Source organism: Cibotium barometz, chromosome 2 (assembly GCF_041138505.1).
Source record: "Cibotium barometz isolate CiBa-2024 chromosome 2, ASM4113850v1, whole genome shotgun sequence".
NCBI lineage: Eukaryota > Viridiplantae > Streptophyta > Polypodiopsida > Cyatheales > Cibotiaceae > Cibotium > Cibotium barometz.
In genome coordinates this window covers 15409391-15436629 of record NC_141047.1, presented here as the reverse complement: position 1 = coordinate 15436629, position 27239 = coordinate 15409391, and the positions used below count along the sequence as shown (strand labels likewise).

The window sequence follows — 27239 nt, the reverse complement described above, 5'->3', positions numbered from 1 at the left end:
TATTTAAACTCACCCCCCCCCCACTTGAGAGTTTTTCTAATGTCTGAGAATAATCCCACCCATTATTGTGTGTATCGAGGTTTCAAACTCAAATAAGTCCACAACCACACAAAGAACTTTCAAACAAACCAATTTGCCCCAAGGATAAAGAGTTATCGGAACACAAAAGTTGAGAAGTTTCTTATCAACATCAAGAATAATCCCAACCACAATTGAGCGTATCAAAACATTCAGCAAATTTTGAACAAGTCTATAACCAAAAAGAGGATTCTCTGGCTAAACAAATATACCCCACATTGGATGGCAAAAAGGTTGTCCGATGAGATCTCTTTAAATTGACACACCACTTAAAAGATTCTTTTCTTAACATCAAAGAAATGATTAAGCATACCAAACAATCAACGAGTTTCCAACTTAAAGGAGATCTACAACCACCAATATACCCCACGTCGAGTGGCACAAAAGTTGTGATGCTCCCGCTTGAAATACTCTCTCAACCTTTGGGAAATAATCCCAACCGTTGTCGAGCATCTCAACAGTTGATGGGTTTCGACCTCAAGCGGTCCACAAGATGAGTGTGCCGCATGTTGGATGGCAAAAAGGTTGTCCAATGCGCCCTCTTGGTGGTAGAAAGACTATCCAAGGGAGAGAGGGAGCCTTAATGCAAAGAGATTGTTTTGCATGTCATTTCATCCGCTTTGTCTTCATACCGTTAATTCACAAAGGTTGCTAACCCTTATCAAGAGGTGGTAAACTAAGTAACAAGATTTCATTTCTAGCTAGCTTTGGTTCGCTATTAGCTTCATACCTATATAAAGTTCCAAGATCTCATACCATTCTTCCGTTACTGGTTGTGAGAGTTGCAACATGTAACGTGCGTTTGTGAGAGTAGTAAACGCTTCTACATGCTCTTTGTTGCCAATTCACAACTCCTACAGAAATTCCTCGACGATATTGTTGACACAAATCCTCAAATGCGATGGGTTTCATGTCTGCAGAAATCATTTTCTTCCTTGGGCAAGGAAGAACACACGATGTCAAGATGTCAACAAGCCTGGACCTCTTCATTGCAAGGCTCTCTCTCTCTCTCTCTCTCTCTCTCTCTCTCTCGCGCGCTCACACACACACACACACACACACGCACATGCCTATGTTTCCATTAACAAAAGCTCAAACCATGACCTTCTTCCCTAACTGCGAGTAGCAATGAAGCTACCCCAAGGTCCCACGTTAATCTCCACTCGCAAGTTTAGCCTTCTCTTTCTTCAGCTTTCGCCTTGACCCCTTGGCAGCAGAGTTCTTCAGAGGCAAACATTTCAAAGCAGCCTCTTCATTATCAATACTAGCGGGCCTTTGCTCTTCCTTCCATGCCATTAATGCCTAAAAATCACATGATTTAGCACAAAGTAAACAGCAGAGAAGCTTGCAGGCCAAAAATGGAAGGAACTGCCTCTGAGAGCCCTACCTTTCGCTTTGCACGTTTGCGTTGTCGTTGCCGACCTGAAGCTCTCTTCCTTTTGGGATCTCCTTCAATTTTTTCTTGCTGCACAAGAACATAATTCACAACACAAACTCAAGAAGTGGTCAAGAGAAGGGGACTGTCCTGTCATGTATCCTGCGTTAAAATTGTTGAGTTAGTAACATTTTGAATAGTTCGAATTTAGAGAGTTCAACCCACTGACCCACTATCCTAATCACATGATCTAACAAGTACATTTATATAAAGGATTTAAAAACATGCCCTGCCAACATGAAGCAATTATCACATATAATGAGAATAGTGACAGCATGTATTACCATAAAAATTAGTGAACTAAACTAAGCATCAAGTACCGATTCAGCATAACACATATTTGTGAATAAAATAATGTGTTCCTCGTAAATCCATATTAATCAGACAATGGCCATTATGATCTTGTGATCAGCTACAAGGCCGCAATCTCACAGTCTTGATAAGCTTTGTGGTGGGGATAGTAACTCTTCCATTGTGTTTCATCAGTAGGACTTCGATAAAGTAGAGCTCCTTAATCTCTTTATTGTGGTACATGACAGGAACATTCAGGTTGATTACAAGCTATCCGTGGAATGTACATACCACCTACAAATTTGAATTAGGGTCCTACTTTTCTATGTCCATTCCTTTATTCTCATCTTCACTATGGATAGGGCCTCGACCCGGATCATTACATGGGGCACTGACACTTGGGCCACAGAGGCTAAGGTGGTTAGCGCTTACAAGGAGGATGGGGGAGGGCTAGCCCTTCAAGTCCCTCACCACCGCATTACAGCAGTACCAGTCGTAGCCCCACCTACAGATCACTGGTGACCAGGCTCATGCTAGAGATGGGAGATTCACAATAGAATTGCAGCCTGGCACATATGGTGAGCTAGATGCAGCGAAGCCATTGAGGGTAACCACACTCCGCCAGCAGAGTCTATCAGGAGCATTTGGCTCAATATCATACATACCCTCCGTGTTCGGTGGGGGAAGTTGTAGGGTGGATCTAACTGCATGCGGAAGAAGTGGGAAGCTTCCTTGAGGCTCTAGCGGCCTGGCCCTTTTCTCATTGATAAAGGTGGTGACCCCACTTGGCATTACAAACCACCTATGTGGCTGTTCCCCCTCAACCCCCCCCCCCCCCCCCCCCCCCCCCCCCCCCCCCACCACCCATCAGATAGCCTTCTCCTCAAAAGAGGGGCCAGCCGGAGGAGAGAAGCATCTCTTTCCCCTCTTTTGATTACTTGATTCCCGCCCTGTACATGAGGCGAGTTTGTATCTAGCCCTTCGTGGCTGTTTTTTCAGTAACTAATAGAAGGATCTTTTTCTCATTTAAAAAAAAGTTACAGGTTCCAATCAGAGGTTATGAGGAGCAAGTTGCAACTGACTCTTTCATACCAAGGCTACTTTAGATTTTGCAAAGAGAGTTTTGATCATCTGTCTCGGTATGTGGACTAGCCGATCAGGGTGCTTCACTGACTTCCAGGAGGGGGTCTTTCGGGAGAATTCTCATCAAGAGGTGTTTCAACAAGTGCTTTTGCATGAGGATTCTCATCAAAGGCCAGGGCTACATCCTGAATGCTGTCATCATTGTTGCTGGATATTGAAGGGTTTGGCCATGATTGAATATCTAAACATGACGGTCCCGTTTCCTTGGTGCCAATAGGCATGTAACCTAGTGGTGTCGGTTTGTGACTACGAAGGGGCAGGTCCCGAGTTCCAACCCCGGCATGCTCTCGCCACATCTGGGCCGCTTGTAGCTAAAATTGCACCACCTTCAGGCGGGAGACCAAGCTGCCCTCGGGTGCCCACTCAAGTTGCTACTACTCAAGGGGAAGGGGGTGGGGGGCGGGGGTCAACTCCACCATCCCACGGGATTGGTTTCTTCCTCCCAAGGATCCCCCGAGATAACCCGTGGATGGCTGCTTTCACCCGCACCAAAGTTCCCTTGGTGGTTTTTGGTTTTTCACAGGGCAGCCTCATCAGCATTCATGGGGTTGGACCAGGCGGCCTCCTGAGAGTGTCCTAGTGCCAGATCAATGATGACCCTTCCTCCCCCCTTAGCAGGTCCGCGTGGTGGCCTATGGGCCGCAAGGGCAGAAAGTGGGTGACAAATCCCCCTCATCTAGAGGTCAGAGGCGTGGCATCCTGGTGCTTATGGCTTTTGGAGAACAGTCTGCTGGTTCACATACAGTGGGACCCCGGAGAGTAGAAGTGGAGAGACCCGTTGATTAAGGATCCCGAGGCCGCCATCCCATTCTTTGATTACTCTGAATGGCTCGGCCGTCCAATCCTCCTCGAGACCACACACGGCACCCCGGCGGCACAGCAGCATTTTCATTGAGGATTTCTCGCAAGGACTCCGGTGCAGCTTCCGTCCCCAGAAGATCTCTTTCTTTCTCTGGTTCTTAGCCCATCGGAGCTTAGCTGTGGGCACGTGGCCAGCGATTGCAGGCAGACCAGCGAGCAGTTGCCGCTGCAGCAGCCCAAGGGAGAGCCAGAGACACTACTTGTAGGATTAGGGCGGTTCAACAAAATCAGTTTCATAGGCTGGTTCATTCACAAATCTCAGCACGTTGCCAAGGCATCCACAATAAAATCTAAAATTCTTAAATTTGACTGAATTTGACGTGTCGCATGTTGAGATATCGAGCTCGTCTAGTGAGACGGTGGACACTGATGACCCGCCTGGGGGATAGGCCCCACACTTACACCACTGGCATGGTTGGTGAGATCTTGGGTGATATGCGGCCAGTGGGATGACAGGCTGTGTGACAGCCATTCTAGAGACTGGCATAGTTATAGCGCCAGCTCATTTAGTTGGGTTTACACTATAGAGAACCCTTGTATGTATTTGGTTGAGTACCTTTCATATTGTTGAGTGAAGTAGAAGAAGATTTTCAGCCTCTCACCTTGTGTGTTCTCTATTAGGGTTTTGTGAGTGTGTGTGTGTGCTTGCAAGAGCTCAAGCTCTCGTCCCCCCTGCATCTTTACATGGTATCAGAGCCTGGTTTGTGCTAAGGGCTGAGCTACAAGCAAGAGAACCACAGGAAACGGTACGACGGTAAGAGCTTCAAGTACTCTTCCCTATTTGTGTTGGTGACTACACCCTTGTCGGGAGCTCTACGGGAGGCACCGAAAAACGATCTCTGATTGAGGAGCTTTCTTCGCAGGAGTAAAGCTATAGGACAACCATACTGTCCTATTGGACTACATTTTCTGGGCCGAAAACGCGTTTCGAGCGCGTTTGGATCTCCGTTTTTCGGAAAGCAGGCGATTTCAAGCGCTGCGGGTAAGTCATCGATTCTCTGCAGATATCTGTTTTAAGAACTGCAGGAAGACAGATTGGCTGTGCCGACACTGTGGGTGCTGCAAAGAGGTCAACAGTTGCCATTGGGCGTATGTATGCATATTGAAGTCACTGGTTGTGACATTTGAGAGTACTACAGTACCGCTGCAAGAAATACAGCAGTTTGTGCAAGACAAACCAGAGTGCTGTTTCTGGTAAAATTGTGTCTGGCAAGATGTCAAATGATGGGATAACCCAAATTGTGGCTGAGAAGCTTGATAAGAACAACTTCCATGCTTGGAGGTTCAGGTTGACGAATTTCCTGATGGAAAAGGGCTATTGGGACTACATAGAAGGTGAGCATGAGGAGGTACCGGAGATACCGGACATAAATCCGACTGCTGCAGATATGAAAGAGTTTAAAGACTGGAACCAAGGAGCCAGGAAAGTTATATATTGGCTCTCCATTAGTATACAGGACACCATGATTGGGCACATTCAGGATGCCAAGTCCCCCAAGGAGGCGTGGGGCACCTTGGTAAAACTCTATGAAACAAATACCAAGCCACGTAAGATACAGTTGAAGAATGAACTTCATACTGTGGAGAAAAAGAGCATGTCTGTGAATGACTATGCATTGAAGATAAAGGGTATTGTGGAATCCCTTGCATCTATTGGTGTGTCAGTAGATGATGATGATAAGGTGGAAGTCGGTCTACGTGGTCTCGAGCCACAATATAAGGCGTTCAAGACGTCTATTCAGACTCGGGAAAACATTCCCAACTTTACAGATTTGGTGTCTATGCTGATTATAGAAGAGAAGAGCTTGGGTGAAGACCAGCACTCTTCACAAAACAAAAACAGTTCAGAGCAACAGGCCTTCTACACAAGTTCAGGTAGAGGACGAGATAGAGGAGGCCATGGACGCGGTCAAGGAGGTGGCCGAACAGGTAATCAGAATTATGGCCAGCAGCAGCAGCAACAATAATCCCAGAATACACAACAACAACATCAACAACACACAAGTGGAAGAGGCAAATTCACAGGCACGGGGAGTCAAAGAGGACGTGGAAATTGGCAAAGACAATATAATGATGCACGTGAATGCTTTTATTGTGGTAAGCCTCGACATGTGCAGACAGAATGTTATAAGAAGCAGGCTGACATGCAAAATGGAAAAGTGCAGCAGAATAACTATGCATCCTCAAGCAGAAACAATGAGGATAATGAAAGGTTGTTTGTTATGCAGCATGTCGTGAATGCCATGTCTAAAAATGTTGAAGCAGCACAAAAAGATGATGTATGGTATGTGGATTCAGGTGCTTCGAACCACATGACAAGTCATGGAGAGTGGTTCAAGGAGATGAAAAACCTTGAACGACCAGGTTTTGTGGAAACAGGGAATGACACTGCTCATCCAATTGCCCATGTTGGAGATGTGCCATTGTCTATGCAGGATGACAAAGTGAAGTACCTTGCAGATGTACTTCACGTTCCGAACATAACAAAGAATCTGGTTTCAGTTGGCCAAATGATTGAGCAGGGTTTGCAGGTTCGGTTTAACCTTGATGGTTGTTATGTTGAAGACTTTAAAGACAAGTGCAGGTTGGTTGCAAAAGGCAACAGAGTGGGCAGAATGTTTACGTTGAATGTAGACATGCCTGAAATGAGTGCTGTGATGTTTGCAAATGGTTCAAGAATTGTTGCAGACACAGACATTTGGCATAAAAGAATTGGACATGTGAATGTACAGAGAATGAAGTCTATGCAGACTAAAGGAATTGTGACAGGGCTGCCAAAATTTAAAGTGAAAGGTATGCAAAGAATATGTGAAGCATGCCAATTTGGAAAGCAAACAAAGCATGTATTTCCACGTAACAGATATGTGAGGAGAAATGCACTAGATGTTGTGCATTCAGATGTATGGGGTCCTACGAAGACCATGTCCATGGGAGGCTGCAGGTATTATGTGACATTCATTGATGACCACACAAGGAAAGTGTGGGTATATTTCATGAAGGAGAAGAGTGAGGTGTTCACTCACTTTCAGAATTTCAGAGTTCTGGTTGAAAAGCAAACAGGGAAATATGTAAAGTGCCTAAGGTCAGATGGAGGGGGAGAGTACTTCTCCAATGAGCTCTCTTTGGATGCATTGCATATGTGCATGTGCCAGATGAGCTAAGAACTAAGCTGGATCCAAAAACTGAAAAATGTATGTTTATTGGATATTCCCTTGAGCAAAAGGGATACAGGTGTTATAACCCTGCTACACGTGAGTTGAGGGTAAGCAGGGATGTTGTCTTTGATGAGATGAGCAGCTAGTATGCTGCTGAAAAAGAAGCTGTTGGGGCTGATGTGAGTGGAAGTGTGGTTGCACAGAATGCAAGTCAGCAATCACAGTTTTTGAGTGAACCAAGAGAGTCCTCATCTACTGGGTCTGTTGATAGACCATGGAGTGGCAGACTGCGTCATAATACCAGTCCCGTAAATGTGATTAGTACATCACGTAAAGGAAAAGAGAAAGTGGTTGAGCCCCTTGGTATGCCTGACATTTCTGCAGGGCATTCTCATGTTGATGGAGAGTCTAGTGGCTCAGAGATGAGCCTTGATGATGAGCTTGGGATCCCAGCTATGAGAACACCTGGTGTAAAGAAGGCTATGGAAGCCATGAATGAAAAGCTGCAAAGATCAGGGAGAGTGAAAAACCCTGTGCAGAGGTTTATCTATGATGGTTATGTGGCACATCACTATGCACGTATGGCAAAGGTTGTGCAGGTTGTAGAGCCCACATGCATTGATGAGGCTGTTGGAAATGTGTGTTGGAAGAAAGCTACGGATGAGGAGATGAATGCACTATATGGAAATGAGACTTGGGATTTAGTGCAATTGCCTGAAGGCAAGAAAGCCATTGGATGCAAGTGGGTGTACAAAGTAAAACATAACAGTGATGGAAGCATAAACAGGTATAAGGCTAGATTGGTAGCCAAAGAGAATGCGCAGACATATGACATTGATTATGAGAAAACTTTCAGCCCAGTTGCCAAGATGGCAACATGGAGAGTTGTGATAGCAGTGGCTGCGTCAAAGCAATGGTCTTTACATCAGATAGATGTAAAGAATGCATTCTTGCATGGGGATTTGCAAGAAGTGTATATGTTGCAGCCACCTGGTTATGAGGATGTGGGTCACCCCGAGCATGTTTGCAGGTTGAAGAAAGCCTTGTATGGCTTAAAACAAGCACCAAGAGCATGGTCTGACAAGATTTCTGAATATCTTGTCACTATTGGCTTTCATGTAGCCAATGCAGATTTCTCGCTGTATGTGAGACATGGTGATAGAGGGGTTGTGCTTGTTGTCATCTATGTAGATGACTTGATCATTACGGGAGACCATGATGCAGAGATCTTTGATGTAAAGATCTTGCTTAGACAGAAGTTCGAGATGAAGGATCTGGGGGAGCTCAAATATTTCTTGGACATTGAGGTGATTAGGTCACCACATGGTATTCGATTACTGCAGAGACAGTATGGCTTGGACATGTTGTCCAAGTATGGGATGACAGACTGTAAGCCTATTCCCGTGCCATTAGATCAGAATGGCAAGTTGAGTGCAGATTCAGGAGAGATCTTGGAGGATCCTACTATGTATAGGCGCATAGTAGGAAGCTTGATCTACATGACGATCACCAGACCAGATTTGAGCTATGTTGTTGGGTTGGTGAGTCAGTTTATGCAGGTTCCACGGAAGCCGCATTTAGATGCATTGAGACGCATACTGAGGTATGTGAGATCTACTTTGCATTGTGGGCTATTTTATGAGACTGGGACAGAGATATGTGTACATGGGTACACAGATGTTAATTGGACTGGTAGTATCTCAGATAGAAGATCTACTAGTGGCTTCATGTTTTCTTTAGGGAGTGCTGCTGTGACTTGGAGCAGCAAGAAGCAACCTACGGTTGCTCTATCCAGTACAGAGGCCAAGTACAGAGGAGCTGCTATGGCAGCATGTGAGGTAGCTTGGTTGAGAAAGCTACTTGCAGATTTGGGTCTATCAGTGGATAGACAAGTTGTCATTTTCTGTGACAACATTAGCAGTATACAGTTGGCTAGGAACCCAGTTTTTCATGCTTGCACGAAGCATATAGAGGTCCACTACCATTTTGTCTGAGAGAAGGTCTTGACAGGAGACCTTGACCTTGTTTATGTCAGCACACAAGATCAGGTAGCTGACATCTTCACCAAAGCATTGAGTATAGAGAAGCTCCGCAGATTCAGAGCTTCACTTGGTGTACATGAGATGGAGTTGAGCTCGAGGGGGAGTGTTGAGATATCGAGCTCGTCTAGTGAGGCGGTGGACACTGATGACCCGCATGGGGGATAGGCTCCACACTTACACCACTGGCATGGTTGGTGAGATCTTGGGTGATATGCGGCCATCTTCACCAAAGCATTGGGTATAGAGAAGCTCCGCAGATTCAGAGCTTCACTTGGTGTACATGAGATGGAGTTGAGCTCGAGGGGGAGTGTTGAGATATCGAGCTCGTCTAGTGAGGCGGTGGACACTGATGACCCGCCTGGGGGATAGGCTCCACACTTACACCACTGGCATGGTTGGTGAGATCTTGGGTGATATGCGGCCAGTGGGATGACAGGCTGTGTGACAACCATTCTAGAGACTGGCATAGTTATAACGCCAGCTCATTTAGTTGGGTTCACACTATAGAGAACCCTTGTATGTATTTGGTTGAGTACCTTTTATATTGGGTGTACTCTTATCTTGTATATGGTGTGTTGAGTGTTGAGTGAAGTAGAAGAAGATTTTCAGCCTCTCACCTTGTGTGTTCTCTATTAGGGTTTTGTGAGTGTGTGTGTGTGCTTGCAAGAGCTGAACCTCTCTTTCCCCCTGCATCTTTACATCACATTTATTCTTGTACATGTAGATTTGTGGGTCCATTTTTCCATCAAATAAACTCCAAATTCATCTACCTTGAGTGGGATTAACAACTTGAGCTGGGCCATTTATATTTTGTAAATAATGAGTGACAAACAAAGAATTCTAACTGTTTATTTTATTAGCAATTTTATATTTGCAATATTTTTTTTCTCCTTTTACTTCTTTAAAATCTTATCACGGTGGATGACCACAACCTCTCACCATGTAAGAGCAATTGGACGCACTGCAGGCTTTATTATTGAGTGAGAGGAAACTTAGAGAGGAAGATTTAAAAAGACAAGTTTCCTGCAAAAGGTGAAGATAAGCATCTTCCGGATCTATTTCTTCATACTCTAAAGAGAATCATATTTTTAGGATGTCTATTCTCTTGACATGCTACAACCTAATAAATCTTCATGTGTAGACAATAGCAGGTAAAAACGAGAAAATAATGAGCAAACCTCTACAAAGGCAACAGTTCTAGCATGTCTTTCTGCATGAGTTTCTCCTTGTTCCTCCTCTTCTCCATCACTATTAAGCATCACTCTCAGCTTGCCCTCTTTCATATGCTTCAAAGTGCGAGCATGTTTCTGTAAATTTGTAAGACAATTTGCCAAAACATATAAACATGTCTATGATTGCATTGAAACATTATTACCAAGAAAGGAAAAAGAGCCTTACGTGGTATGAAACTTTGCACTTCAATCAAAAGTATATGCAATACAGTCACACGACACACAGAAAATTGCACAAACACACACGTGCACACCTCTCTCTCTCTCTCTCAAACCAGAAGATTTAAGAGGACACATCAAATCAAAAATCAACTTGTGCAGCAGTGCCAAGGATTGATTGGGAACTAGTATTTGCATCAGTTTCAAGCCAAGGTAATCATTTATCGTTACAAAACCATTAAGATTGGTCCTAAAAACAATCAAACTCACTCAGGGGTACAAAGATATGGACTGATGAAGAACTCACCCCAATGCAACTCAAGTAGAAAAATACAAAATTAGTCAAGGTCAAAGCAGCTCTATCGTGAAGGTAGAGTACTCATTGAGGATTTCCCTAAACAAAACCTGAGTCAAACCCCAAAAAATAAATCCAGTAGTGCATGATTATTGTACTTGATGCTAGGCCTACACATTGCAAGTTTCCTAGTAGATTAGTAGGATGTTTTAATGCATGTTTTCTTTTTTTGGACCATCGATTATTTAGCTCAAGACTGACATGGTCTTTCAATTATGTATCTGGTCTCATAGGTCCTTGTGGCCTTCTGTAGACATTAATATTACTCTCTCTCTCTCTCTCTCTCTCTCTCTCTCTCTCTCTCTCTCACACACACACACACACACACACATCCGTTCATTCTAAGTAAGGTTTTCCCCATTTTTCCCAACATTTCTTAGTGATAATGTTAACTCTTGTTCCTTCCTTGTTAAATGCAACCATGCACTGAGTTGTTATGTGACACACTAGCTCATCATCAGTGCTGATTTGTACATCAATAGAACCTTTTTACGGATTTATTAGTCGTAAGCCATGCCCCCATTGTGAGCCCTTGTCCACGGACATGTCAGGCACAAGCTACGTACATCACATCTAAAGCCTTAGGTGTCAGTATGTGTCACTTAACCCACTTGGAGAATAGAGCATACGGTGTGTATTAGCCTCATGGACTTGCTTTGTCGGCACCTTCCATACTTCTTCCCGAACTTGTCGCAATAGCTGGTCCAAATCATGAACCACCTCGTCTGCACCATTAGTTCAATGTGAAAGTTGCGAGAGCTCGGATCATCGGGTTAATAACCGGACAACCATATACCGCCTCAAAGGGGGTCTTCTTGATTGATGCTTGCACTATATCATTGATAGCATACTCCACCAATGGCAAGAACTCCTCCCAAAGAGTTTGATGCTCTTGACAATAGCATCGCACCATTGTGATCATAATCTTGTTCATAGGTCTGGCCGTCTGTCTAGGAATGAAAGGCAGTAGTAATCAGTAACTTCGTCCCCAAACCATAGAACAAGGCGCTCCAAAAACCTCCAGCAAATTTTGGGTCCCTATCTAAACGATCCTCTTCGAAAGTCCATGTAAGCGAAACACCTCCCAAATGAAAAAGCCTGGCCACACCTCCTGAGCATTTACATCTGAGTTGCAAGGAATAAGGTGGGCCTTCTTACTCAACCGATCAACAACTATAAAAATACAATCATCCTAAAACCATTGTCTTTTCAACAATCCAACCACAACGTCCATAGAAATGTCCTCCCATGACACCTCAGGAACATGCAATGGGTGCAACTTACTGGCAACTTTCTTAGTGTCTAGCTTTGACTTTTGGCAAACCTGGCAAAATTGTAAATACTAATGAACATTTTGCTTCATGCGAAGCCAAAAAAAAAGACGGATAACTTCTCCAATGTTGGGCCCTCACTCGGTGTCTTGAAACGGGAACATTATGTATCTCGTGTAGAAGCACTAGGCGGATATCCTCGCCCTTGATGACACAAAGTTAATCCTTGTAGTACAACCAATCTCTCTCTTCAAGATTGTTCTCCCTCTCACTTGGAGCTGTTTAGTAAATGAGATGCACAAAACTCTCTAATTGAACCTAATACACCCAATGATCCACTGAAACTAGCTCCATTGGAGATGCTATTCTCTCAAGAAACCCTAATGCAACCTACAAATCTAATACCATATTGTAATCTAGATTAGCATAAACACTAAGTAGAGCGAAACGGGTGGTACGCAAGGATAGTCATACATGTATAATATATGTTCAAGCCATTCAAGCAAGCCTAAAGATGAGCATGGAGAAGACCTTGCGGTTGATTGAAGCCCATAATTTGCGGCTTCACCTTGAGTTTTTCATGGTTGAATTTCTTTTTTGAAACATGTAATCTTGGAAACTGAAATCTCAACGGATCCGAAGAAGATTGATGCCACTGTTTTGTGGCCCATACCAAGAAATGTATACGAGCTTCATGGATTTCTTGGCCTTACAGTCTTTTATCGGAGTTTTGTGGAGCATTATTATTCGAAATGTGATCTACATTAATGAGTTTAGGTCACATGTCCTCATTAAAGATGATTTAGTCTTTAGGCTAAGGTACTATGGTCTACTTCAACCATAGTTGATGTATAGTTACCCTAGCATTCAAGGCACCTCCTCTAGTGGGTGGAGGGACATCTTTACACATGGCTGTTAACCCATTCCAAGAGTTAACAAGAGCTACCGCCATTATCTTACATCAAGGAGTCCCGGTAGATACACCAAAGAGTCATATATTCAAGATATGAAGCAATGGTGTCCAAAGCTACAACTTGGATGGGCGCCTGTAATGATATGGCATAGTATTTATGACGATTCCCGCTTCAAGAGTGTGTGATAGCAAGTTAGGATGAGTTCCTAGAGTAATATACTTCATGGATATATTATGAGAGTTCCTAAGTAATATACTTCATGGATATATTATAAGAGTAGTCATTGTAATAACATTAGGCCTCTTATGAGCTTAAAGTGCTCGGCCGACCATTGTTTAAGTAAGTGTGAACACTTATGGCCATGTATATAAGTGAATCTCTCTCATAATACAACATACTCTCCCATTATGCAATTGAGTCTTGCTCTTGCTAATCTCTCTCTCTAAGGCATGCTAGTGAGTGTGTGTAAGTGAAATGAGGTGAAAGGAGAGACGAGTACCCGTAGTACAACGCGACGGTGTAACAACGCTCGTCGCGCGAGAGGCGCGGTGGAGTTGCTTCTCAAGGAGTTGTAGAGCTTGGAGACCTCAAGAGTTACGAGTTCAACCATTGAAAAGATCCTCACGACACTTGCACTTCACCAGGTAATCTCTTAGTGGATGTATTTCAAGGGAGATTAGGGTGAACCATAACATTTTTTACACCACTGCCGGAGAGTCATACCTTGGCTTTTTCCATCGTTTTTCCTCTAATATACGCATTACTCATTGCCCATTGTCTTGATCAATGGTTTTCCATATGAAAAAGATGTGGATTTGATGGTGATTTATGTGTGATTTGGTGTAGAATCTCTCTCTTTTTTTGTTTTTATAAAGAATGCTTTTTGCTTAATTTTAGCTTAATTTATTGTTTTTGTTGTTATTGTGGTTCTTCATGTTCTTAGGGCTTGCACATAGTTTGTATTAGGCTTAGTTTGTATGCATTGCATCAAACAATGCAATAGAATGCAATTTTTAGTGAATGTTAGCTCTCTTTAGTGTTAAACATAAAACTAAAATCATTATTTTTAGCTTAGTTATGTGTTTTTTATTTCAATTGTTTCCATTAAAGTGTTAACAAGCATTGGGAGTAGCTTAATCTTTCAAAAAAAAACTATCAAAAAATCCTTAAATTCGACTAATTTTTCTTAAAAGATTGATTTTTGTCATTAAGGATGATTAATCTTGTTCAAGGGGCTCAAAAATTAATAAATATGTTAATTAGGATCTAAATTAATCATGTGAGTAGTCGAAATTAGTATTTTTTAGTGTTTTGAGAGCATCTAGATGCATCAAAACACCTAATTACATCAATTGAAGGAATTTGACTCTCTGCTTAATTTTGTCTTAAAATAAGAGACCAAAATTAAGAGTCTAATTAGTCTTCTATTTTAGATTAATTTACGCAATTGTTGATGCACATAGCTTAGCATTCTCTTGCTCTATCCAATGATGTGCTTCACTGTGTGAATTAAATAGAGATTAATGATTAATTAGTCCTTAATTATTGTAAAAGAAGAAAAGATTAGTAAAAAGATTAATCTTTAATTAATTTTTAATCACTTTTTTTCATAACTCATTAAGGTTAAATAAGCATTCAATAAGTAGATACTCATAAGTTGTTAAATTGTCCATTTTATAAAGGGTGTAAGAGATGTCATTAAAAGGTTCACTTTTTTAATTCACTTATCTTTTAGAAAAAATGTCAATATCTCCTTAATTTTAAATTCAAAAAATATCCCCTCCCAAACAAGGAAATTCGTATTTTCTACTAGACTCCAAAAAAAAAAAAAGATTCACATCGTGATCCATTTCTACACTTTCACGTCCTAAGGTTTCACGTCTTAGAAGTCCGCGCCAAAAAAAAAAACCTCGGAAAAAAATGATTCACGCAAGGAATCATTACTACACTTTCACGGCCTAAGGTTTCACACCATAGGGGTCAAAAAAAAAACCTCAAAAAACTGGTTTACGCCATGAACCATTTTTAAACTTTCACGGCCTAAGGTTTCACGTCCTACAAGTCCGTGTCCAAAAAAAAAAAAAAAAACCTCCAAAAAAATGATTCACCCCGTGAACCATTTCTGCACTTTAACGCGCCCTAAAGTTTCACGGCCAAGCCTTTCACAACCAAAAGTTTCACGGCCAAGCATCTCACGGATTAAGGGTCTCACGCCTTAAGACCTCACACACACAAAAAAAAAATCAAATTTGATAAAATGCGTGAAGTCCGCTTCACGCCGAGAACTGCACCCTAGTAGTTCACGACGTAAAAGAAGGTCCGTCGGCCCAAAAAAAAAAGACTCTAAAAAACACCCCTGTTAAGACGCTCGTATCTCCTAAACCGTGAATCCGATGAAGGCACTCTAGGACTCATCAGAAAGCCGACATTGAGCTCTTCAAAATTGGACCTGGTCGTCCGACGTCAAATTCGATTGTTTTGGTCTCCGACCAACAGCCTCAAAATTCGACCCAAAAATCGAGACAAAAAATAATCCAAAAAGCACGAAAAATAAAAAAAAACAACACGAAAACGTACTCGAGCTACTTTTTCAGTGAGTGTGAACACTTATGGCCATGTATATAAGTAAATCTCTCTCATAATACAACATACTCTCCCATTGTGTAATTGAGTCTTGCTCTTGCTAATCTCTCTCCCTAAGACATGCTACTGAGTGTGTGAGTGAAGTGAGGTGAGATGAAGGACGAGTACCCGTAGTGCAACGCGACGGTGTGACAACACTCGCAGAGGTGCGGTGGAATTCCTTCTCAAGGAGTTGTAGAGCTTGGAGACCTCAAAGATTACGAGCTCAGCCATTGGAAAGATCCTCACGACAGTTACAGTTCACCGGGTAATCTCTTATTGGATGTGTTTCAAGGAGGGTTAGGGGGGTGAGCCATAACAATGGCTAGTGGGCTATGCAAGTGGAGAGGGGCAAGTGGGTGTACACTACTTGTTGTAACCTTGGTGGTCTATGGTCCTTGGTGGAATACACTTGTGGTGATCCTTTGTGGAACATACTCTTACATTGTCTCATTCTTTCATCTTGTTGCTTGAGTGAGATCTTGGGTCTTACGGCAAGTTCTCGAGCTTAGCTCAATGAAAACAAATCAATCAATCAGCTAGCTTACAAGTAGCCTAGCTACCACAAGCAACAACGTGCCCAGCACCGCCCTCAAAGATTGCTCAGCAATCTTCAAGAGATTTAAGCCCATCTTCCCAAGATCCAACTACCCAATAGTTGATTACCACCTTAGGCAGGTACTTCCCAAGAGTCTCCCCGCTTGATTCTTCACCAAAAACACCCATAGCAGCAAGTACAAGACTTTTTCTTCACCTACTCTAAGCTTCGATGATACCCTTCTCTTGTGGTTGCATGCCAAAAAGGAGCGCAAATCAGGTTCAGCAGCAATGTGGCAGCAATAGAGAGCTCCCAAGCATAGCAAATGTGTAGAGAAATGGCTGGAATAGCTGGTTGTATAGCTCTAATACTGTCGCGCACACCTTTGGGCTGCCCGAAAAGAGGCTGAAAACAGGCTGTACAGCAATAGCTATGCCAAGAGGGGGCTGAAATCAGATTGTGCAGCTATTGGGGCGCCAGAAGGGGGCTGAAAACAGGGCGCCTAGCTAAGAGGAGTGCCAAGAGATCATCCAAGCCACATGTCTCCTTGGTCAGCTCCAAGACCATAGTAGACTCCTCAAGAATCTCCTCATCTAATAGGGAACCATTTACCATCTCCATCTCTGAAGATGAACTCGAATCTGCATCCTCCTTGTCCACATAGACTTTTGAATTAAGCCTGGCATCATACCTGACAAACCTTTCCGAAGAAACGGGCTGAAGTACGGCGCCCAGCTCTAGGCATCAAGTAGATGAGACGAAAATGGAAAGAATGAGTTTCTCTTAACTGGTAGCTGCTCTTTTATAGACTTGGGTGGGGTAGATAGCTTTACATGCTAGTGGATGAGGTTACTTGCAAAAAGGTGAGCTTGCATGTGCTTGCATTGCTTGTATGGTTGCATGGGCCTGCATGAACTTGCATGGGCTTCCATGTAGCATGCATGCAGGTAGGTAGGCTTGCATGCGACATGCATGCATGAAGGTAGCTTTGCATGTTGCATGCATCTAGATAAGTTTGCATGTAGCATGCATGCATGTAGGGGTAGTGTTGCATGTTGCATGCATGCATGTAGATAACTTTGCATGTAGCATGGCGACCAACGAACCTGACGATGACGTCCCCGATACGACTACGCGTGCATGTGCCAATGCATTGAGGGAGCTCCAAGAGCACAATGCAAGGGTAATAGCCGATGTAGAAAGCCACACTTGAAACAGATGAGGTGAGTGCCTTATGAATCCCGAAAGTCCATCCACCACTGACTAGGATAATAGCATGCCTCCCGATATTCTAGTCCAGGTGGCTGTTCACGGTATCAGCACATGAGCACATAAACTCATCCTCATGGATCTTGTTGAGGTCCCGTGCCACAACACGAAGGACATGGGGAATGGGAACAATAAGGGTGAAGGCAGCATGTAGAGAGCGATTCCACTTGGTGTGTGGATCGCCTTCGCTGGCCAGGTAGAGGGAGGCGACGCTCCTAGCGGTGGCGGTGCACACCACGTTTCTCAGCATCTCTAGAATCTAGGCGAGACTAGCCAGTAAAGCCAGCCACTGATGTGCCCACTCTTGCCGCCAAGCTGGCTGGTATTTTGGTGTGCAATACTTTTGTAGTGTCGACCTCCCGCCTTTTGGGCTACTGCGCTTGATATGGCTTAGCCCCCTACCTTTCTCTTGGCGGCTGCTGCCCATGCAAGCAAGACTGCCAAAGCAAGAAAAAACGGAGAGAAATAGTCTCCCCCCTTGGCAGCCGCTGCCCACACAAGCAAAAACGAAGAAGAGTTGCTTCCCCTTGGTGGCTGCTGCCCACACAAGCAAAAATGAAGAAGAGAGTTGCTTTCTTGGTGGCGGCTGCCCAGCAACGAAGAAGAGAGTTGAGTTTGTTTCCCTTGGAGATTTCAAAAACTCCTGCTTCCTAGAAAATGGCGAGAGGGAAGGAGTGGAAGCAAAGCTTGGCTATGGCGGCTTCTCCTCTCCACACAATCCACCCGTCAATTCCCACCATATAAAATAAAATAACATCAAGATAAGATAAGGTGCTTAAATCTTAGTGGGCCCGGCGACATTTCCCACGGAGGAGAGACGCTCCGATACCAATGTTAAACCCAACATAACTATGATGCACATGCAGGAGTGGAGCTTTGGATCACCACCCAACTTAAGAGAGAATGAGGAAAGCTATCCTCATTGCCAGGATATATAGGGGCCTGGCCGCCCTTGGGACTCCGCCCTGGGGCACCCTCACCCCTGAACCCTAGTAGCACTCACCGCCTGCGCTCCACCATGCGATCTCGTCAACCGGTCGAGCTCCATCCCGATATGGGAACCCATGTATTCATTACAGACTAGTGTGGGGCCCTTCATGGAGTCACCGTATTGCACACTTCATCACATTGGCCGGCACACCTAGGGACCAAGTAGCTAGTTCTGATTCTCTCCCTTGCATTTCTTTATTTATTTATTTTTGCTCTGAATATATATTTTCATATATTCAAAATTCACCTAAAAGAAAAAGAAAATGACATCTAGTGGAGGTAGTCAGCCAATAGGGACTTCAGGTGGGTTTTCTAGGCTCTTGTCTCCTATTTTGGACCTCTCGCAAGCCAACTTTGGGCGTATACGCCAAGCCGCAGTAACCAACTAGACTAACATGGTTTGCCCGCCGTCAATTTTGCGTGAGCCAGTGGATCCCCTTCCACAAACCTTGTCCGTTGACAACCATGTCGGTCTGTCCATAGCAATGGACGACACAGTGTTAGACTATGACTAGTCCACAGAAGCTCGCGAGGCTGACGACGACCCCACCCAGGACGATCTCCTTGATGAGGAGAAATATGGAGACGATGCTCTCTGTACAGACACGGATGTGGACGATTTCAAGATGGAAATCTCACATGAGTCCCTTGCCAATTTATTTGCTAGGACCAAGGCCATAAAGAAAAATCAAAATGAGATCTTAGCTATGCTTAGGAGCATTCACGCTTGTTTGGATCCACGCCCATAGGTAGCACTATTGCGCAAAAATCCGCGCAAAGAAGGGTAAGATTTCCTTCTCGAGAGGATGTAGCACCTCGTGCGAGTAAGCAAGCCGCAATGCTTGCGAAGCATAGTCCGTAGCATCAACTAATTTCCTCAAGGACCTAGAGACGCTGACCTTTGGGGGGGGAGAAGAAAGAGCACAACAAGGACTTAGTGAATATATTCCTGCAAAAGCCATCGGATGTTCATAACCTCAGGCACTTGCCAGATAAGTTGAGGCCCGTAGAGGCTAGCCTGTCGTTGAGACAGGTAAAGCATACAAGTGATGGATGAGCTTGGCTGACATGCCGCGCGTCCTTGTACTTGGGTAGAGTTCGAAACCCTGTTTCGAAAGGAATTCCTGCCAGTGAACAAAGTCCAGAGATTGTGGCGGAAGTGGGATAAGTGCTAGATGTAGGGGATTTCCCTCACCCAATATATCTCTAACTACCGTGAGATCGTATTGAAGTTAAAGGTAATCGATAAATTCCAAACTTTATGTGGGTTCATGAGGTGTTTATCTACTGATTACAAGGCTTATGTTGAGCCTGAGCAGCCCAAATATTTCAATGAAGCAATTAAATATCCCGAGATTTATGACGACATTTTACATCTATCCAAATCCAGTCTTAGTAAGACAGTTCACGAGAAGGGTGGTAATTTTAAAAGAAAATTGTTTCAGAGTGACAAGGAACAAGGGAATCAGAGTGATCATGGGGGACAAGGTATGGCAAGAGTGGGCGCATCAATGGTTGGCTTTACTAGCTAGTCTCGCCTGGACTCTGGAGACGCTGAGAAACGAGGTGTGCACCAGCAAAGGCGATCCACACACCAACTGGGATCGCTCTCTACATGCTACCTTCACCCTTATTCTTCCCATTCTCCATGTGCGTGTTGTGGCACAGGGCCTCAACAAGATCCATTGGGACAACGAGTTTATTTGCTCACGTGCTGATACCGTGAACAGCCACCTAGACCGGAATATCGGAAGGCATGCTATTATCCTAGTCAATGGTGGATAGACTTTCGAGACTCATAAGGCACTCACCTCATCTGTTTCAAGTGTGGCTTTCTTCATCGGCTATTACCCTTGCATTGTGCTCTTGGAGCTTGTCACCAGCCTGGACATTTCCCAGTCTGAAAGGGGTCTGGTGGACTCCAGGATGTTTAAATATTTGGAAAGTACAAGCTTTGGGAATGGGGGATTATCCTAGAATACAAAGGACCACACTCCGAAAATTTAGGAGAGTTGCTATTTTTGGCCCCTCTCCGATGGAAATTCTGTTCGCGTCATTACATCTGGAATTGAGCAGATACCAAGAGTTGGCAAAGTGCCTATGACAGAATGTCTACCAGTTGGGATATTTTTAGAGGTAAAGATTATGGAAGGACCCATCTCTTAGATTGGGACATGTGGCAAGAAAGTGGACCAAAGTGAGACAAGTGGCCTGACACTTGTTAGAAAAAGGATCAAAGTGAGACAAGTGGCCTCACACTTGTCACTTCAGCTATTGTGTGCCTCTCCACTTGTCATCGTAGCCTTCTCTTGCCATTTTAGCTCATGGGAGGCCCAAATCTATAAATTGGAGCCCTCTCTCTTCATTAATAGAGGCTCTCTTGCTGCACACTAGCCTCTACCACCGTTGAAGGCTTCTCTAATGATGGCTACTCTCTTTCTCTCTCTCTTGAAGGCTGCCCATGAAGAATACCGGCTGTTGGGGACTGTTTTGGAGGCTTCCATCGCGAAGAAAGACTTAAGGCAAGGGTATTCAATCATTTATTATGATTTCTAGCCATTGTATGTGTTGTACCAGCATTTGTACTTGCTGTACCTGCTGTACCAGCCACCGTACCGGCTGTACCAGCCACCGTACTTGTTGTACCAGCCAGCGTACCGGCTGTACCAGCCACTATACTTGCTGTACCAACCACTGTACTTGCTGTACCAACTTTTGTACTTGCTGTACCACCTGTACCAACCACCGTACCGGCTGTACCAGCCACTATACTTGCTGTACCAACCACTGTACTTGCTGTACCAGCTTCTGTACTTGCTGTACCGGCTGTACCAACCACCGTGCCTGCTGTACCAGCCATTGTACCTGCTGTACCGGCTGAATGGAGAGTTGTACTTGCTGTACTAGCTCTATTGCATGAAGACCCGTGGTTTTTGGGGAAGAATCAGTACCCACACGGAGGTATATGGATTATATTGTTGGCTCGGCATTTCTCTGGGCCTATGTTCCGGCTTGGTTGCCTTGTGTTGGGCTGTGTTATGGCATTTGTATATGGATAATCCGGCATCTCCCGTGGGGAGAGTAAGGCCCTCAAAGCTTGTACATGATATTATTCTCCTTGGGTAATAAAATACTCCAAGGGGGGGGGTCGGCCCATTCCGGCCTCTATGCGGTGTCACACGTGCAAGCTCCATTATCAGCATTTGTGGATGTTTTGTCCAGCTTTATGTTTTATGCAAAGTGATGATGGATATGTGTTAAGGCTGTGGCCATGTTTAAGTGTTTTAACATTCATTGATGGTATCAACAAGTGTGTAGAAGGCCCTAGTCTCCCGGGCACCCGCCGCGAGTTACATTGGTATCAGAGCATAGGCTTTCTTGGAAGCAGAGGCTTCTTTCTATCAATAAGGAAGAGAAAAGATCTCAAGTGGGGACCACACTTACCATCATTGCTATTAAGCATGGCCAGCCACTTCAGAGCCCATGAAGCAAGAGCATGAGCAATAGACAGCTTGGTCTAAGGATTTAGGAATTCACAAAATTTATCTTGGAAGTATGGAGTTGGCTTTATGTGCACACGTTTAGCACTCTTTCCATATGGATATTGTGGATTATATTATCAAGCTTACAGGCAAGCTATATGGAGATATATCTTAGGATATCTTAAGGATATGGTGACGAGATATTTCTTTTGGCTTCATGACCAACCTGGCAAAGAAAAGCTAAGTATACTTTGAGTTTGCAAAGTTAGTGCTTTTGCTATGAAGTGTTTTTGATGTTCACTAACCCTTGTATAGCTATGCAAGGAGAAAGGTGTTGTTGTTTGCCTTGAGATGGTTTCAGGGAAACATTGTTTATGGCTCCCTTTAATGGGATGAATTCTTTTCATGGCTCCCTTTATTGAGATGGAATATATCAATGGAGATTTCTTTCTTGGAGGAGATTTATATACATATTGGGCTTCACAAGCAATTTCTATGGACGAATCTGTCCCAGTTTATAGAGAAGAAATCTTTGGATATCTCATGGATATGATGCTTTTATGGATAAAGTCCACCTCTACTCCAAGGTGTGTGGATAGCACGGAGTATGTGGTAAGAGTTATGGTATACAAAGATTATGGTATACAGGTCTATGGATTCCTGGACTTCTTTTCTAGGGATTTGGATCCATCCTCAGGTTTATGGATTATGTTTATGGCTCCCTTTTACTGGGATGGATTATTCTTTTTGGCTCTCTTTATTTGGGATGCATTGGACTTATGGAACTCATGATTCACATACCCTGTGTAGTGTTCTCTTGTCCTACGTGCTCTCTTGAAGATTGTTTCTACCATGCGAGGGTGGAACAATAGAGAGCAGATGGAAGGGAACATGGGCACTTCAAAGGGTAGTGACAAGCACAACATACCCTGTGTAGTGTTCTCTTGTCCTACGTACTCTCTTGAAGATTGTTTCTACCATGTGTGGGTGGAACAATAGAGAGCAGATGGAAGGGAACATGGGCACTTGAGAGGGTAGTGTGAGTTGGTGGCCGAAATGCCTATAAACTATGTGTAGCAGAAATGCGTATGGAACACCAGGTTATCTATGCCTGCGAGTGATTGTTTTCAGGACTCCTTGTTTAGCCGCCCTGTGTAGTACTTCTCTTGTCCTAAGTGCTCTTCAAGATGTTGCTACCTTGCTTGGTAGAACATAGAGCCAATAGTAGAGAATATGGGCACTGAAGTCGGGCCGGGCGTCAAGGCAGCTCCTTGGTGATCTACATGGATTATGATATCTGGACTTATGGGACTGATTTGTCTCGCCCATTTACTTGGGACATGGATTATGATATCTGGACTTATGGGACTGTTTTGTCTCGCCCATTTAGATTGGGACATGATTATGATATCTCGACTTATGGGACTGTTTTTGTCTCACCCATTTATCTTGGGACACGATTTTGATATTGGTATTATGGAGACTTATTGAGTCTCGCCCATTTCTTTGGGACATGGATTCTTCAGTTATATTGGATTTTTTGAGACTGTCTCGTCTCGCCCAATCGATGGGACATGATTATATCTTGAATATATGGCTTGAAGCTTAAAGTTGCGGACAACTTTTAAGAAGTTGGGGAGGATGTCACCAGCCTGGACATTTCCCAGTCTGAAAGGGGTCTGGTGGACTCCAGGATGTTTAAATATTTGGAAAGTACAAGCTTTGGGAATGGGGGATTATCCTAGAATACAAAGGACCACACTCCGAAAATTTAGGAGAGTTGCTATTTTTGGCCCCTCTCCGATGGAAATTCTGTTCGCGTCATTACATCTGGAATTGAGCAGATACCAAGAGTTGGCAAAGTGCCTATGACAGAATGTCTACCAGTTGGGATATTTTTAGAGGTAAAGATTATGGAAGGACCCATCTCTTAGATTGGGACATGTGGCAAGAAAGTGGACCAAAGTGAGACAAGTGGCCTGACACTTGTTAGAAAAAGGATCAAAGTGAGACAAGTGGCCTCACACTTGTCACTTCAGCTATTGTGTGCCTCTCCACTTGTCATCGTAGCCTTCTCTTACCATTTTAGCTCATGGGAGGCCCAAATCTATAAATTGGAGCCCTCTCTCTTCATTAATAGAGGCTCTCTTGCTGCACACTAGCCTCTACCACCGTTGAAGGCTTCTCTAATGATGGCTACTCTCTTTCTCTCTCTCTTGAAGGCTGCCCATGAAGAATACCGGCTGTTGGGGACTGTTTTGGAGGCTTCCATCGCGAAGAAAGACTTAAGGCAAGGGTATTCAATGATTTCTAGCCATTGTATGTGTTGTACCAGCATTTGTACTTGCTGTACCTGCTGTACCAGCCACCGTACCGGCTGTACCAGCCACCGTACTTGTTGTACCAGCCAGCGTACCGGCTGTACCAGCCACTGTACTTGCTGTACCAACCACTGTACTTGCTGTACCAACTTTTGTACTTGCTGTACCACCTGTACCAACCACCGTACCGGCTGTACCAGCCACTATACTTGCTGTACCAACCACTGTACTTGCTGTACCAGCTTCTGTACTTGCTGTACCGGCTGTACCAGCCACCGTGCCTGCTGTACCAGCCATTGTACCTGCTGTACCGGCTGAATGGAGAGTTGTACTTGCTGTACTAGCTCTATTGCATGAAGACCCGTGGTTTTTGGGGAAGAATCAGTACCCACACGGAGGTATATGGATTATATTGTTGGCTCGGCATTTCTCTGGGCCTATGTTCCGGCTTGGTTGCCTTGTGTTGGGCTGTGTTATGGCATTTGTATATGGATAATCCGGCATCTCCCGTGGGGAGAGTAAGGCCCTCAAAGCTTGTACATGATATTATTCTCCTTGGGTAATAAAATACTCCAAGGGGGGGGGTCGGCCCATTCCGGCCTCTATGCGGTGTCACACGTGCAAGCTCCATTATCAGCATTTGTGGATGTTTTGTCCAGCTTTATGTTTTATGCAAAGTGATGATGGATATGTGTTAAGGCTGTGGCCATGTTTAAGTGTTTTAACATTCATTGATGGTATCAACAAGTGTGTAGAAGGCCCTAGTCTCCCGGGCACCCGCCGCGAGTTACAGAGCTCCTTCAACGCATTCACAACTCGCCGAGGGACACATGCACACGTCGTCATATCGGAGATATCATCATCAGGTTCGTTGCCCTAGTGCACACTTCATCACATTGGCCGGCACACCTAAGGACAAGGTAGCTAGTTTCAATAATCGCCCTTGCATTTCTTTATTTATTTATTTTTGCTATGAAAATTTATTTTCGTATATTCAAAATTCAAAAAAAGTTGTTTCTTTTTAGAACCTGAAAATGACATCTAGTGGGGACAATGAGTTTATTTGCTCATGTGCTAATACCGTGAACAGCCACCTAGACCGGAATATCAGAAGGCATGCTATTATCCTAGTCAATGGTGGATAGACTTTCGAGACTCATAAGGCACTCACCTCATCTGTTTCAAGTGTGGCTTTCTTCATCAGCTATTACCCTTGCATTGTGCTCTTGGAGCTCCTTCAACGCATTCACAACTCGCTGAGGGACACATGCACACGTATTCATATTGGAAATGTCATCGTCGGGTTCGTTGCCGTAGTGCACACTTCATCACATTGGCCGGCACACCTAGGGACCAGGTAGCTAGTTTCAATAATCGCCCTTGCATTTCTTTATTTATTTATTTTTGTTATGAAAACTTATTTTCATATATTCAAAATTCAAAAAAAGTTGTTTCTTTTTAAAACTTGAAAATGACATCTAGTGGGGATAGTCCGCCGATAGGGACTTCGAGTGGGTTTTCTAGGCTCTCGTCTCCTATTTTTGACCTCTCACACGCCGAGCTTGGGTGTATACGCCAAGCCACAGTAACCAACCAGACTGACGTGGTTCGCCCGCCGTCGATTTCACATGAGCCAGTGGATCCCCTTTTACAGATCTTGTCCGTTGACAACCATGTTGGTCTGTCCGTAGCGATGGACGACGTGGCGTTAGACTGCGACCAGTCCACAAAGGCTGGCGAGACTGACGATGACCCCACCCAGGACGATCTCCTTGATGAGGAGAAATATGGAGAGGATGCTCTCCATACAGACATGAATGTGGACGATTCCAAGATGGAGATCTCGCATGAGTCCCTTGCCAATTTATTTGCTAGGACCAAGACCGTAGAGAAAAATCAAAATGAGATCTTAGCTATGTTTAGGAGCATTCACGCTCACTTGGATGCCGCCCCAGCCACGCCCATGGACAGCACTGCTGCGCAAAAATCTACGCAGAGGAGGGTACGATTTCCTTCTCAAGAGGATGTAGGACCTCGTGCAAGTAACCAAGCCGCAATGCTTGCGAAGCAATCCGTAGCATCTGTAAATTTTCTCAAGGACCTAAAGACGTTGACCTTTGGGAGGGAGAAAAAAGAGCACAATAAGGACGCAGTGAATATATTCCTGCAGAAGTGGTCGAATGTTCATAACCTCAGGCAATTGCCAGATGAGGTGAGGCCCATAGAGGCCAGCTTATCGTTTGACAGGTAAGGCATAAAAGTTGTGGATGAGCTTGGCTCACAGTGCCGCGCGTCCTCGTACTTGGGTAGAGTTCGAAACCCTATTTTGAAAGAAATTCCTGCTAGTGAACGAAGTCCAGAGATCGTAGTGGGAGTGGGATAGATGCTCGATGTAGGGAATCTCCCTCACCCAATATATCTCTAACTACCACGAGATCGTATTGAAGTTAAAGGGAATCGATAAATTCCAATCTTTATGCGGGTTCTTGACAGCTTTATCTCTTGATTACGAGGCTTATATTGAGTCTAGGTAGCCCAAAGATTTCAATGAAACAATTAAATATACCCAAATTTATGACGACATTTTACATCAATCCAAATCCAGTCTTAGTAAGACAGTTCACAAGAAGGGTGATAATTTTAAAAGAAAATCGTTTCGAAGTAACAAGATGCATGGAAATCATAGGTGATCAGAGGGGACAAGGTGGACGTTGGTCAAACAAACCATGCCACACCAAGTTAAGACAGGGAAATAGGATATTCGTGAGACCGCATTTAGGATTCGTTTTGGACATTATGAATTCCTAGTCATGCCATTCAGCTTGACGAATGTGCCAACGACATTTATGACGCTGATGAAGAATGTGTTACGTCCATACTTAGGAAAATTCGTAGTAGTTTTACTAGATGACATACTAGTTTATAGTAAGTCTAGAGAACACTTACACAACATTTGCGCTTGGTATTCGAATTGCTTAGGAAAAATAAGCTTTTGCAAAGGAAAGTAAATGCACATTTTTTGCTAAGGAAATTCAATATTTGGATCATGTTATATCCGTAAAGGAAACGCCGATGGACCCT

General features: G+C 44.0%; 1 protein-coding gene across 1 annotated transcript in view; it reads right to left on the bottom strand.

Moving 5' to 3' along the window:
• Positions 1-658: 658 nt before the first annotated feature.
• LOC147640702 (uncharacterized) overlaps positions 659-27239 on the bottom strand; it is a 59859-nt gene continuing 33278 nt past the window's right edge. The window contains exons 5-7 of the mRNA XM_086814349.1: positions 10184-10312; positions 1466-1543; positions 659-1380 (exon numbers count right to left, since the gene is read on the bottom strand). Of these exons, the coding sequence (XP_086670475.1) occupies positions 1231-1380; positions 1466-1543; positions 10184-10312 (357 nt within the window). The 3' untranslated portion in view covers positions 659-1230. The remainder of the gene's footprint in view (positions 1381-1465; positions 1544-10183; positions 10313-27239) is intronic.